Raw genomic sequence first — 15,003 nt, 5'->3', positions numbered from 1 at the left:
CTCTTTGAGCGCTGGAATCGCAGCTCCAGCAGGCACCCAACCAGCCCGCTCCTCAGTTCCTACTGCAGCAGCAGCAGGCCTCTCTCACTTCCCGCCGCGGCTCAGCCCTTCACCGCGGCTTTTCCGGCCGAGGCGCAGTTTGAGGCCGCCTCCTCTAGCGGCACAGACCGTGCATCATAAATTAATACATTTTCAGGTGAAGACGCTAAATACAGGTTTTCGGCTAGAAAGTAGTGCGGGAGCCGCGTGGAGATTCGATCACATACGCATGTGGAATTTCAGATCCAAATTGAGTCTCGGATGCGTACAAATATTTACACTTCCACGATTAGACCGTGGGCGAACGCCCGACCGGATGTGATGTATTCTAATCAGATCTATCGGTGCGAGGTCAGAATTACCTATATCTTGTTAACTATTATTAAATGTATTTAAATTATAAATATTAGAAATAAAAAGGAAAATCATATATTACAATATATCACAACAATCGTAAGGGGGACCCTGTTAATTTTTACAAGCAGCATCTGAAAACATATTTTCTCTCTGTTATCTCGGTCAGTGTCATGTACTTGTCGAGGTACGGCCACGGCGACTCACTCCTCGGGATTAAATGTTCTCCGACCTCATCCTATGCCATCATTTCATCAAATAATTTTTTGCGTGACTGGCCAAGGAGTCGTACCATCCGGAGCAGAAGGTGGCGGTAATGCATCATAAAGATGATTGGTTGCTATCCACCTTAAACGCGAACAAGAGCGTCACTACTGATCCAGGATCAGCGATATTAGCAGTTGTATTTCCCGATTTGAGTTTGAGCTTCAGAAATGCTTGCGAAATGTAGCTTGTGTGGAAGCTACCGCACTACTTGGTAAAAGTAGCTTCGCTACTGAAAAGCTATTCGATTCAGAAAGTAGCGAAGCTACGACCAAGCTACTGAGAAATGTAGTCAAACTAGCTTCGCTGCTTGTAGCGACGCTACTGCCCAACACTGATTATTAATTTTACCATGTTGAACACGTCAAGGTAACAGTTGCTGCACGACCAGTATGCGACAATCGTTTCCAAATGCCGTGTGCTGTGGAAAGGAGGCTTAAAGTTGTTAAATGAGGCTATGACGTAGTCATCATCCACACGGAAATGTCCAAAGATATTACCTGCCTTACCGTGCACGTTTAAACCTCACTGAGGTTTTACAGACATAAGTTTCATTCAATTATTCTGGCAGGACCAATTTATTTAGGGGCATATTTCACCATCTACTGGCGTGATCACTACCCTCGTTTTGCCGCAGGACAGCAGTGTGAGTAAAATTCTGTTGTCTTTCTAGGACTGTAATATGAAAAGCATGCAAGTAAATATCTTTAGAATTGCTTGGAAGTGAATAGCACATAACTGCAATTAATGTTATTGCCATAATCATGTCTTGGTATGTTTTACAGACATAATGATATTCATTGTATAATGACATTCATAGTTTTCAGAAGCCTCTGTTTCCACAGTCTATACTACAACGTGAAACCAGTGTTTTTTTTTTTTTTTTTTTTTTTTTTTTTTTTTTTTTTAATGCTTTATTAATTCAATGCCATAAGAACATGAGGTATTACATATTCAAATAATCAAATAAACATTAGCTGCCAGAGAAAAGAGAGCGAGAGAGAAAAAGAGAGAGAGAAAAAGTTACATACATTTCAATGATTTCAGAGCATTACATGTTTTCAGTGCTTTTTTGTTTTCGGTTTGTTCCAAGAGATTTAGATATAATTTAAAGTCATTTATAAAATGTACAAAATTTGGTTTACATTGAGCCCACTTTTTCTTATGTATATGGAATTTTCCTAACAAAATAAACAATTGTATAATATATTGTTCTTTACTATTCAAATTTTCGTTTTCTGTATAAAAAATTACATCAAATATACACATTTCTATCATACCTTCAATTTTTCTGTTAATATAGAATTCCAAATCTTTCCAAAATATTCTTGAATAAATACAATGAAAAAAAAGATGTAAGATAGTTTCTTTTTCTTGACCACAAAATTCACAAGAATATGAAATATTAAGCTTAAATCTTTCCAAAACATGCTTAGCAGGATAAATTCTATGGAGTATTTTGTAAGACACTTCCTTAATTTTGTTATTGATACAAAACCTATTTGGCAGTTTCCACGCTTTAACCCAATTGATATTACCAAACAAAGATGACCAAAAAAATCTTGCTGCGGGTAGTGAAACCAGTGTTCCAAATGTATCCATTAGGACTAGTGACGTGTCGTCCATGAACGAATCGTTCTTTTGAACAAATCTTTTAGCTGAACGAATCTTTTAGGTGAACGAATCGCTCATGTTATCCACTGACTCATATTTCTCGTTCAATGAAGTTTCTCCCTCCATAGCAGCGCGGCGCTATAAGCAGCGCATGCGCAGCTCAGTGAACCGGGTAACAACCATTTCATCCTGTCAAAGAATTACTCAACCTCGAGCCGATAGCCTTCGAGTATGAGGTGACAGAGTATGTGATTCGTTGAATGTAGTAACGAATACGCCCTTCAATGAACGAGTTTCATATGAGTCTGAACTAGATCTAGAGATCTTATCGTTCGTGAGTGAAATTACTGAACTGGCACACATGTCATTCGTGAACGAACTGAATGAACGGATACATGTCGTTCGTGAATGAAAATGAACTGGCACATAGCTTACCTTGTTCGTGAACGAAATTAGAGTAAACCGGGTTAGTCTGCTACTTAGCATGTCAATCTCGAAAATGCAAAGCGCAGTTATAGGTACAGTACTGTGCACATACGCTCGTTTTGATATTTAGCAACTCCACGTTTAATCCATAGACCGTAAAAGAAAGGTTTAATCCCCGATTTATGGATGTGAATTTATAATATACAAACTGTTTGACCAAACAATTAAAATGCTAATTAGGCAAGAAACCTTGTGCTTTGTTCATCTGAACAACTCAATTAGACTTTATATATTGAATGCGATTACACACACATTTTAATAAAGCCAGATCAGCTTTTGTAACAAGCGAACGCGTTCGTTGACTTAAGACATAATACACTCTTTTTTTTTTTTTTTTTTTTTTTTTTTTTTTTCGCCTGGTGGCACATTTTGCGTAAAACGAAGAAATCATCACTGGACGAATCTGAATGAATCATTTTGGTGAATGAACTGAAAATGAACGAATCTCTAGAAAGAATCATAATTTCCACCACTAATTAGTGCTGCAAGGACGCGTCGACATCATTGTTTACGTCGACTACAAAATACATTGACGCGTGTGAAATGCGTGAACGCGTCACACTGTTTACATCTCGCATAATGGCATACTGCGAATAATAGAATGCAACTTTCTTCACAAACCGAGACCACTGTTATTAAAAGTATGAGAATACTTTAAACAGAGGACAAATAAAATGGCTCTTTGTTCCCTTTGCAAAACCGATATGGTGTACCACGGCAGCACAACTGCGATGAGCGAGCACCTCAGAGAAAACATCTAGGCGCTCTCCGGTGTCTCCATGCAGTTTAACTGGTTACCCTGTGATCTGGTGACCAACTTCCTGGTTCAGGTCTGATATTCTTGCGCTGCGGCATTCTGAAAAGTTGAGATATTTTCAACTCGATGCGGTGCGGACGCGCTAAAAAAAAAAAAAAAAAAAAAAAAAATAATAATAAAATAAATAAATAAATATATATATTATACATATATTATCTGCTCTGTTTTCCCCCACATGTCCAGCGAGCACAAGTTTGTCAGCAGACGCAGTAAATATTTATTCGTTTCCACTGCCCGTCCAGCGAGCACCAGTCTCTCAGCGGATGCAGTCAATATTTATCCGTTTCCACTGTCCGTCCAGCGAGCACCAGTCTCTCAGCGGACGCAGTAAATATTCATTCGTTTCCACTGTCCGTCCAGCGAGCACCAGTCTCTCAGCGGACGCAGTAAATATTTATTCGTTTCCACTGCCCGTCCAGCGAGCACCAGTCTCTCAGCGGACGCAGCAAATATTTATTCGTTTCCACTGCCCGTCCAGCGAGCACCAGTCTCTCAGCGGACGCAGCAAATATTTATTCGTTTCCACTGCCCGTCCAGCGAGCACGAGTCTCTCAGCGGACGCAGTAAATATTTATTCGTTTCCACTGCCCGTCCAGCGAGCACCAGTCTCTCAGCGGACGCAGCAAATATTTATTCGTTTCCACTGCCCGTCCAGAGAGCACCAGTCTCTCAGCGGACGCAGTAAATATTTATTCGTTTGCACTGCCCGTCCAGCGAGCACCAGTCTCTCAGCGGACGCAGTCAATATTTATCCGTTTCCACTGTCCGTCCAGCGAGCACCAGTCTCTCAGCGGACGCAGCAAATATTTATTCGTTTCCACTGTCCGTCCAGCGAGCACGAGTCTCTCAGCGGACGCAGTAAATATTTATTCGTTTGCACTGCCCGTCCAGCGAGCACCAGTCTCTCAGCGGACGCAGTCAATATTTATCCGTTTCCACCGTCCGTCCAGCGAGCACCAGTCTCTCAGCGGACGCAGTAAATATTTATTCGTTTCCACTGTCCGTCCAGCGAGCACCAGTCTCTCAGCGGACGCAGTAAATATTATCCGTTTCGACTGCCCGTCCAGCGAGCACCAGTCTCTCAGCGGACGCAGCAAATATTTATTCGTTTCCACTGTCCGTCCAGCGAGCACCAGTCTCTCAGCGGACGCAGTAAATATTTATCCGTTTCCACTGCCCGTCCAGCGAGCACCAGTCTCTCAGCGGACGCAGTAAATATTTATTCGTTTCCACTGTCCGTCCAGCGAGCACCAGTCTCTCAGCGGACGCAGTAAATATTTATTCGTTTCCACTGTCCGTCCAGCGAGCACCAGTCTCTCAGCGGACGCAGTAAATATTATCCGTTTCGACTGCCCGTCCAGCGAGCACCAGTCTCTCAGCGGACGCAGCAAATATTTATTCGTTTCCACTGTCCGTCCAGCGAGCCTCAGTCTCTCAGCGGACGCAGCAAATATTTATTCGTTTCCACTGTCCGTCCAGCGAGCACCAGTCTCTCAGCGGACGCATTAAATATTTATTTGTTTCCACTGTCCGTCCAGCGAGCACCAGTCTCTCAGCGGACGCAGTAAATATTTATTTGTTTCCACTGTCCGTCCAGCGAGCACCAGTCTCTCAGCGGACGCAGTAAATATTTATTTGTTTCCACTGTCCGTCCAGCGAGCACCAGTCTCTCAGCGGACGCAGTAAATATTGATCCGTTTCCACTGTCCGTCCAGCGAGCACAAATCTCTCAGCGGACGCAGTAAATATCTATTTTCATTATTATTTTTCTTTCCTCTGTCTGTCCAGCTAGCCTCAGTCTCCCAGCGGACGCAGAAAATACCTATGTCTCTATCAGTCCGCGAGCACTAGTCTCACAGCGGACTCAATAACATCTATTTTTCCTCTGTTCGTCCAGTGGGCCTCAGTCTCCTAGCCTGGTAATACCAGACTCTGTCTACGAAGCAAAGTGAAGTAGCAGAGTCTGCAATGGCATAATAGAGAAGTGTTTTCTCTCTCGCTAGGGGGCACTTGTCTGAAATTTAAAATCATTGGTTACCCGTAAGCCAATCAGATACGTTTAGTTATGACTTATGTTATGCGCCTGTACAGCCGCATCGAAGCACAGACATCATGCATCGAACTCAAATCTATGATTGAACTTCCACTGTAAATCTGTTGTTAAACACTCTTCTTGTTCTGGCTTCAGTTTGAAAAAGAGTTGAATGTTCTCCATAACAAAGCGAATTGCATCCCGTGTCTCGTTTCCCATTTCCGCGGTCGTTTCAGTTTTCGATTTCTCTAACCTACAATTTAAAACTCTGTGCTTAGCATCTACGTCACGGCTCTCAGCCCGCCCTCTGCTCGTTGATTGGCCCGGCTGTTTCCAGACCGGTGGCAAACCGAAGCTCTGACGCTGTATCAGACTGAGTACAGAAGCGAAATAAAATTGAGCGGAAGTAGGAAGTCTGTCGTAGTCAGGCTATCAGTCTCCCAGCGGACACCGTAAATACCTATTTTTCCTCTGCCTGTCCAGCGAGCACTAGTCTCTCAGCGGACGCAGTATGCATCCATCTCTTCCTGTTCTTCGTCCAGCAAGCCCAGTCTTCCAGCGGACGCAGGGACATAATTCGTCTCCCATATCTGTCCAGCGAGCCTCAGTCTCCCAGCGGATGCAGTAATATCTATTAGTTTCCCCTGCCTGTCCAGCGAGCACTAGTCTCCCAGCGGACACAGAAATATCTATTGGTGTCCCATGTCTGTCCAGCGAGCGCTAGTCTCTCAGCGGACGCAGTAAATACCTATTCATTTCCTCTACCCGTCCAGCGAGCCTCAGTCTCCCAGTGGACGCAGGAATATAATTTGTTTCCTCTATCTGTCCAGCGAGCCTCAGCCTCCCAGAGGACACATTACGCATCTAGTCAATATATCATTACACCTCGCAGGCAGACGGTGGAGCTTGTCTTCCCGACATCGTAACCGCTTCTTCCTCAACTATTAACCAACAGGACCTGCCTGCTCCTCTACTTCTGCCAGAGGCATTGCGAGATCTCCTGGTCAACGACCATACTTCTAAAAACGTCAGCCCGCCAAATCTCTGCGTTTTGGGGGGTTCGTAGTCCGGCGGCTGTCCTTTTGCTCTCTTGTTTTGGGGGGAGTACTCTGGGTTCGGGCCACTTCCCGAGCTCGGAGCCCTCCACCCGGACAGCACGCCAAATACGCATAAACTTACGGTATTAATATACGTAGATGTGAACTCGTGAATTCTAAGTGTTCAAAATTGCCAAGTACACACTTCTACTAGTGTGGTGAACGGTATACAAAAAAAGAGACTATTTTGTGGTATACTATTTCCCACAATATAATTCACTTGATTTGTCCTTTTAATTACAATGTGATGAATGAACTGCACATAATATCACCCCAAATTCTTTTTATATTTCCTCCTTGGGCACATTATTGGATCAAACTGCCAGCAGTCAAGATATTTTTATGCAACAGTGGATTAAAGAAACTTGATTACTGCAAGTGACTCACTGAATTAAACATAAATCAAGGTTATTATGAGACAACAATGTAGTACCCTACTGTTTGAAACATTTATAATTGCATAATGTGCACTGTTTCTCACTCAAAGTAAGCATTATAGTGTGTACTGCACAGCAAGAACATCAAGTAAGAACTACATAAATCCCAGATCTGTTTCTCTCTTCCAGGTACACGATTACATCGTTAAAGCGTGAGGATGCAGGTGTATATCAATGTGCGGTGAGGAACAGGATGGGAGCGCTGATCCAGACAAGAGCTGATGTTCGCGTGGCTTGTAAGTACATGTGTATGTTGTTAGAAAGAGAGTCCAGGAGGCTGAAGCACAAATGGATTTCACACAACACCACACTCACCTAGAGCACACACATATGCATGTAGCACAGGAGTCCCAAAGGAGATGAACCAAAAAGTGACATTCAGGAAATACTCCACTGATTTCTAAATATGCTGTCACTCTATTGCACTTTATTTGCTGTTTGAAATAAGCCAGGTGTATGGGACACATATACAAATATATTACAGCAAAAGCTGCAAAAAGCCATGTTATACAGTGATTTGACCATGTTTAAAGGGTAACTAAACCCCTGGTCAGAGCCTGACTCCACCCAATGGCAATATTTGAAAAATGCTGAAAAGTGGGCAGAGCACAGTGGAGATAGAGGGGATGAACGGAGGGCGGGGCTGAGCGGGTGGGGCATGAACCTGAGACCCGCAGTGACAGAATAATTGACAGCTGCTGTCAGAGTCGCTAAAATGGAGAGTGACTGTAGTGACGCATGTAGCTTTGCCACAGAGCGATCATTTGAAGTAGAAGACTTTTCTCTCCTCACCTTCACCTGAAGTGGAGAATTTCGAGGTGTCTGTGGCCTGAGCCATATCAATTCGAGCCGCTGGCTCAAACTGCGGTCTTAACTCCCGCACCGCGTCGCTTTTTAGCGCGAGCTGTTTGGAGAAGCCCATTTCCACCTCCATTGTGTTGGAGAAGCAATCCAGCGTAAAATGCAGTTTGCACACTCCAGCTCTAGACAGGAACTTGCGGTCTTCCAGGCCAAGTGCATGCAACCACTGCTGTCTAATTTTAAAGTCTGCTGGAAAACTACACTGTTAAAAATCGCTGTAAAAAAACGGCCAAATTTCGACAGTAACTTACTGTTTTTCAGTAAAACAGTGCATTCTGGGTAATATTCATCATTTTCGAGAAGGTAGCCTGCTGCTATATATCGTAAATTAACAACGTTCAAAGTCGACACTCAGCGGCTGTATTTCAAATCACACCCTACACCCTCATTCACTATTCCCTACATGAGTTTACTAATATAGTCCACCTGACAGAGAGAATGAAAACTAATTAGTGAATTCAGACAATGATCAACAGCTGCTGTTAACGAGTAGAATCACTGAAGAAAAAAGAAACAAGACAAACACAAGAAATACAACTGACTTCAGCCACAGCTTTAGATGAAATCAACTGAAGATTTAAACGATCAACAAACAGCTTTACCAACTTCACTCATTACTAACCAGACTGAATTTATTTCTATCAGATCAGAGATCAGAGATCAAAAGATCTTATTGAGAATTACAGAGATGTAGATGATAATGTTAGTTTCGTTTAGCATCACCATTGTGGAGATCAGTGTTTGCTTTAGTTGGGCTCCTGACCCTTGACTTTTGTACTTCAACTTTTGTTTCATTGCTATATTTGTATCTTTATGATACATCTGTTACAGCAGTATTAATCTTCATGATCAAGTGATTATGACGGTTTCTGTCAAGCATGATCTACTAGACTGACTTGTTGCTATAATAGTCAAATAATAATTTGGTGTTGAAATATATGAGTGAATAACACTTTTCTTTTGTTTGTTTCTTCAATTTTATAAGATTGAACGGTAATGTGATTATCTGGATATGGATTTAACAAAATTTTGAGCTTTAAATATTTTGGGCAGCAGTCCTCACAACACTGAAAGAGAGACATCAACAATCAGCATATTAATCTCAACAATGGTGACAATCAAAAGGTTTATGATGCAATGCATGCTGGGTACCAGCACAGGATAAAACTCATCCATGACTCCCAGCATGCATTGGGGCATGAATAAATTATGCCCCTGAATTGTTCACTTATTTTCTTGAATTCTTATGTGCTTATAATTTTGCATTTGTTTTAAGTTTTAGTAGCATGTGTTGTGATGTTCAGAACTGATCTGTTTATTTATTTTGTGGATTGTCACCATTGTTGTGATTCATACGCTGATTCTTGATGTTTCTGTCTAAATTTCTGCAAAGGTTTTTTTTTTATTATGAGTGAAATTTTCTTAACAGTCTTTTATAACTTATGGCTCAGCAGTGTTCCTTCTTATGCTGTAGTATCAATATTCAATAAGAGAAGAGACACGGCATTAGATCAGAAATAATAGTATTTGTTCTTGTCAATCTATAAACAACAATATCAGATTTTTTTTCTTCTGTGTACTTTTGTTTTGCTATAACAGGTTCCAAAGGCGCATTGTTACAGCATGTAAAAAAAAAAAAAAAAAAAAACCTTAGTTGTTGAAAAGTCACGTTCAAGAGCCCAACTAAAGTAAACACTGATCTCCATCATGGTAGTGAAAAAAACACCTAAACCTATTTAACTCTCCATAAGTTCTTCTGTAGACATCTGACAGAAATAAAGTCAGTCTGGTTAGTAATGTGAATCTGGTGAAGCTGTTTTAATAGTTGTTTAATCAGATCTTGAGAGATTTGATGTATTCTTTTATTCAGTTGATTTCATTTAAGGCTGTGGTTGAAGTCATTTGTAGATCTTGTGTTTCTCTTTCCTTCAGTGATTCTGCAGGTGTTTATACTAATGCTCGATCATCAATTAATCACCATATTATCTCATTAACTTCACTGATTCAGTGTTACTCTAACACTCTGTAGTGTGCACACATTATAAGTGTTCATTTAAAACTGAGGATTTTCTTGTGGGGTTTAAAGGGTTAAAGATTTAAGATGAAGAAAAAACAGCATGAAACATAATTTAACAGTAATAAACTGTAATTAATTTACAGGAAACAAACTGTAGAAAAACAGTTATTTACTGGCACCCCTGCTGCCAGTAAATAACTGTTTTTCTACTGTTTTTTGCCGTAAATTAATGGTTGCCAGCAAAAAAAGTGTTTTTCTACAGTTTGTTGCCGTTAAGTCAAGGAAAAACAGTAATATACTGTTAAATGTAAACGTCAGATTTACCAAATGAAAAAAAAAGTTAATTTAACTAAAATATTTGTGAACATCCATAGAAAAAAAACTAGGCAAAGTCATACACTGATAATGAGAGTAAATACTGAACTTGACTGTATTAATGTGTGTTTGCACAAGAGAAATCGTTTAGTTTAATGTAGTTTTGTTGTTCACCATTGTGCTGGAGAGTAGAGCCTGTGCTTCAGTCAATGATGAGCCACAAACTCTGATTTTCTGCTGTTTTATATAAAGGTAGTAAATGTGGAGTCGCTGATACAGTGATGATCTCTGTGTTAAGTACTTCAGCACATACATGTGTGCTATAGCTGACAATGAGCTGAAGTGATTTGAGTAAAAGTCATGTATTTAGTTACTTTATTCCTGCACATTAAGTGTTTGCATCGTTATATTAAGAACTATTCCTTCTCAGTGGACTCAAATGAAATAAGTTCATAGTACTAACATCGTAGGAATGCTAGTTTTAAAAACTAGAACTGTTTGAAGCAGTGGGAGTGGAGATAATGTCCATGGTAGAATTTACGGTAAAATACTGTTAAAAAATAAGAGTGGTAAATTAATGGTTAAGAGCTGTAAATTAACAGTACTTTACTGGCGCCCCTGCTGCCAGAAAATTACTGTTATTTAATGGCAAATTTTTTTACAGTGTATGCAGTCCAGCTGTGCTGTCGCAACCAGCAACACTACACCTACGTGCCATCCTGACCACTGTACTAAATACAAATAAATCTACGCCAACTTGAAGCTATCCTGATTCAATACTATGCTACTAACTAACTATGCTTCTAACAATACTAACGTTACACTAACAACCATGCTAATTAACTACACGCTACACGAAATAATGTAAATAACTATATAAATGCTATGCTAAATAGATGCTATAATAGTCTATCCAAGTCTTTTTCAGTACTCGCAATTCCATTTCCTGACTCACTACAGTAATTTTGATGGTTTTATACTGCCAAGGGCGTGGTAGCTCATAGCAAGGGGCGTGGTGAGCTGGAAACTGCTTATGTCACCTGCCACCGAAAACATCCAATAGGAAAAATCAACTGCAGTAGCCACCGTTCAACCTGAAGAGGGCAGCACTCAGATGTTTTTATACCATATATTGTAGAATGAAAACACTTTATACTCAAATGTCAAAAAAGTTGCTCGAATCAATGAACAGCACTAATAAAGCCCCATTCTTACAGATCATTAACTAAAAAAAGTTGGTGTGGGGTTTAGTTACTCTTTAAGTAATGTTGGAGTGTCTTAAATGTTCTTGAAGTCTTTATACTGTAAGTTTGTTATTCTAAGAAGATGAAGGAAAAAGTGCTGCAGGTTAACTGTATTTTCACATTACATTATTATATTCAATATTGTTTTTTAATGTAATTTTAATAATAAAAATACAAATGTATGTGTATTTATGTATAATTAACAGTATATATAATATATTTTTTAATATGTACAGTATATTTTTTTCTCATATAAAAATAATATCAGTCATAGTTTTAATGAGATTCTAAATAACGTTGATCCAAAAATGCTCTTTCAAGTCCAGTTACAATGTGAATGCAATGAGAACTGGGTTCTTTTTCATTCAGTTTATTGTGGATATACTTGAAAGAAGTTGAAATTAGATTCTGAGAGCTTCATGGTATTACATTCTTTTAAATTCTGATGTCACCAACACAGCAACAGAATTCTAAGATGCTAAATGTGCATGTTTTTTTTTTTTTCTTTTGACTAAATTGCACCTCCCAACTACCTGTCCATCTCATTCTTTCTGTCTATTTCTTTCTCTCTTTTAGACATGGATAACTTTCCTGAACTGGAACAGAGAAAAACAGTCTCCCAGGGAAGGGCCGCTGTCTTGAATCCTCCCGCTGTGACCAGTTACCCTCGCCCTCAGGTCACATGGTTCAGAGACGGCATCAAGATCATTCCCAACCATCGACTGTAAGTTGTCATTTTGACATTTATGAGACATGTTCTGTAAAAAGATCAATGGATATTGACAAACACCAGCTCTAATTAATTCTTTAAATGGTTTTGTCTAAAAAATTACACTAATGCCATCATTTACTCCTATCATTTGTTTTTCCAACCCTGTAATATGATAAATATTTATAAAAACATTTGTCTTTTTAATGAATATACTGACCACTCTTTTTAATAGATTTAGAGTAAATGAGAACTGGAGCTGCCAAGCTCTAAAAGAATAAAATGCGCCATAAAGTACCATAAAATGAGACTCATGTGAGGAACAAAATTTCTAAGTTGGCATTCTCTAAAAGTAGTTCTTTTAAATATCTGTTTTTGTTTTCCACAGAAGAAAGAAAGTCATAGAGGTTTAAACGATGTGACTAAATGATGACAGAATTTGCATTTTTTAATGAACTTATTATGTTAACTTATTAGATATTGACAACAAGCGGTCAAAATGCATTATGTAAATGTATTCCTATCTCAATAATCTTTCAAAAGTCAGGCAACCCTCGTCTGTACACTTCAGAACACTCACACACATGCTTGCATTGAGAAAAGTGTTACATCAATCACTGTCTACAGTGTCTTTAGACCGATTGCATCGGTTGGCCCCCACGGCAATGATGTGCTTTATGACATTCATTGATTCTTTAAATGAAACTGGCACATCCTGCAGTTGTTGATGCCATGCTCCACATTCTTGGATTGTTAGTGGCGGGATCGACACGTCTGCTCATCAGGCTTTACTGCCAGCGTCATGGCAGCATCTGAGGATAGCTCATCTCGCCGGCTGTCAATCAAACGGTTGCCATGGCACCTATGAGACGGTCTTCATTTCAAAGGCCACTTGTACGTGAAGTGCGTTACTCTATCAAAGAAACAAGATCTAGAGGAGACAGATAAATACTTGTGTGTCCAACGAAAATACACCCACACAGAACCACCGCAGGGGTTGTGAGCAGAGTAGTGCATTCATTTCTTTAATGAATACAATGACAAAAAATGTTTGTTGATGAGCTTTTTTTCCCACGACTAAAATGAAACGATGACGAGATGACAATATGGTCAATAAATGATAACTGTTACTATACCAGCATGCAATATTGTTGATGATAAAATTACGAGACAAAAATGTAGCATTCTTTTCTTATTTCCAATATTGTAGAAAAAAGGAGACAATATATTTTTTCAGACTGCTGTATGTGCCTCGTATATGTGTGTGTGTATATATATATATATATATATATATATAAGCTGTTTATATGCAGGTATAATTTGTTTCTAGTTTGGGAGTTTGGCTTGTGTTTGGATTATAAATTGAGGCATGTGATTTCTAAAAAGTGTGCTGAAATCTGTCTTCTTGTTGCTCTTATCGGCATGAAATTTCATTTCCATGTTCACTCTTTCCTCTTGATTACTCTTTGAACTTCAGATCTCCAGACACACACTCCTCTTCCCTTCATCTAGCTCTCTCCATTCCTTCCTCATTTTAATGTTTTTTTTGCTGCTGGTTTCTCTTCCTACTTTGCCTGATTGTGATAATTTAATTGGCTTTTTGGTTTCCTAACAAAGTGGAACATCATAGATTGGACCACAGTGTCATCAGGCTTTCCAGCCAAACATGAATACACACATTTGACATTTGTTACAAACCTTCTTAGACTTTCATAGTTGGACCAGAATTGATTGAAACATACTAACTGATTTTGGCTTGCAGAAACCACATTTCACAGAATGCTCATGGTTTGAAGGTTAAAGTTTTTTTTTTTTTTTTAAATAGATATAGATAAAAGAGATTGCGATTCAAAAAACAAAATTTATTTAATTAGTAATTTATGATGTAAACTAATATTTTGATATTAATTAATGAAGACTTGTTATGTCCGGACTTTTTCAAAATCAGAATTTTTAAAGGAATTTTATTAAATATATATTGGCTATATCTGGTCGCCACCTACTGGCAAAACGGTATAATAGATAGTTTTTATTTATAGCATAACATTAGTTTCAAATGTCATTGAATACTGGTGTTTATTTCCAGAATAAAGACTATATTCCCAATATTTATTATTTATGTTACTGGAAATAAAGTGAGAATCAGTTGCGAATTCAGTGATAACCGTTTATTGGATTAAAGGTGAAATAAACACAGCAAGGAGTCAGATGTCGTGAATGTAGATGGTAGGAGTGTTCCTTGGTAGCGCAGGGACAGCTATGGGTAAACCATCCTATAGTATGACATAAGTCCAAGAGATGATCCAGAACTGAGACGGCAAAGTAATTCCAGGCAGGAACGGGAACCGAAACACATAAACACCTAAACACTGAAAGAGTAAACACGACATGAGAACCAAAACAATCTGACAAAGACAGTGCAGACACAGCGGCACTAAATACACTGGTGCCAATCAGCTCGTCAGCGGCTAGACAGACAGAATAGCCAGTGAACCTGACAATTTGACAATTCAGTGTTTGTAATTTTAAAGGTTTACTAGACATAGTGGAAACATTGTCATTCAGGAATAAGATTGTGTGTGTTTAAATCAAGATTTCAATCTTTTAATCATGAATTGTGCATACATATTGCTCTATAGTCTATCTGTTTTTGTATATCATATTTGTACTAGACCACAAAAGTAACCCGGGCCCAGGCTTGGGCAGCCCTCCCGCTT

General features: G+C 39.4%; 2 protein-coding genes across 5 annotated transcripts in view; both read left to right on the top strand.

The window, feature by feature from the left end:
- LOC113109348 (myb-like protein U) overlaps nucleotides 1–15,003 on the top strand; it is a 972,647-nt gene that overhangs the window by 105,543 nt on the left and 852,101 nt on the right. The gene's annotated exons all lie outside the window — the stretch shown is intronic.
- The window catches only part of LOC113109226 (protein sidekick-1-like), a 132,037-nt gene that overhangs the window by 3,719 nt on the left and 113,315 nt on the right, over nucleotides 1–15,003 (top strand). For 3 of the 4 annotated variants that reach the window (XM_026272893.1, XM_026272894.1, XM_026272892.1), the window contains exons 2-3: nucleotides 7,270–7,376; nucleotides 12,154–12,301. In XM_026272893.1, the coding sequence (XP_026128678.1) occupies nucleotides 7,270–7,376; nucleotides 12,154–12,301 (255 nt within the window). Of the gene's footprint in view, nucleotides 1–1,242; nucleotides 1,304–7,269; nucleotides 7,377–12,153; nucleotides 12,302–15,003 lie in introns of those variants that run through there. The other variant, XM_026272895.1, reaches the window with a different exon arrangement.

The sequence above is a fragment of the Carassius auratus genome, chromosome 1 (assembly GCF_003368295.1).
Source record: "Carassius auratus strain Wakin chromosome 1, ASM336829v1, whole genome shotgun sequence".
Classification (NCBI taxonomy): Eukaryota; Metazoa; Chordata; class Actinopteri; order Cypriniformes; family Cyprinidae; genus Carassius; species Carassius auratus.
Note: the sequence above shows the minus strand (reverse complement) of the source record. Positions and strands in the feature narration are given on the sequence as shown.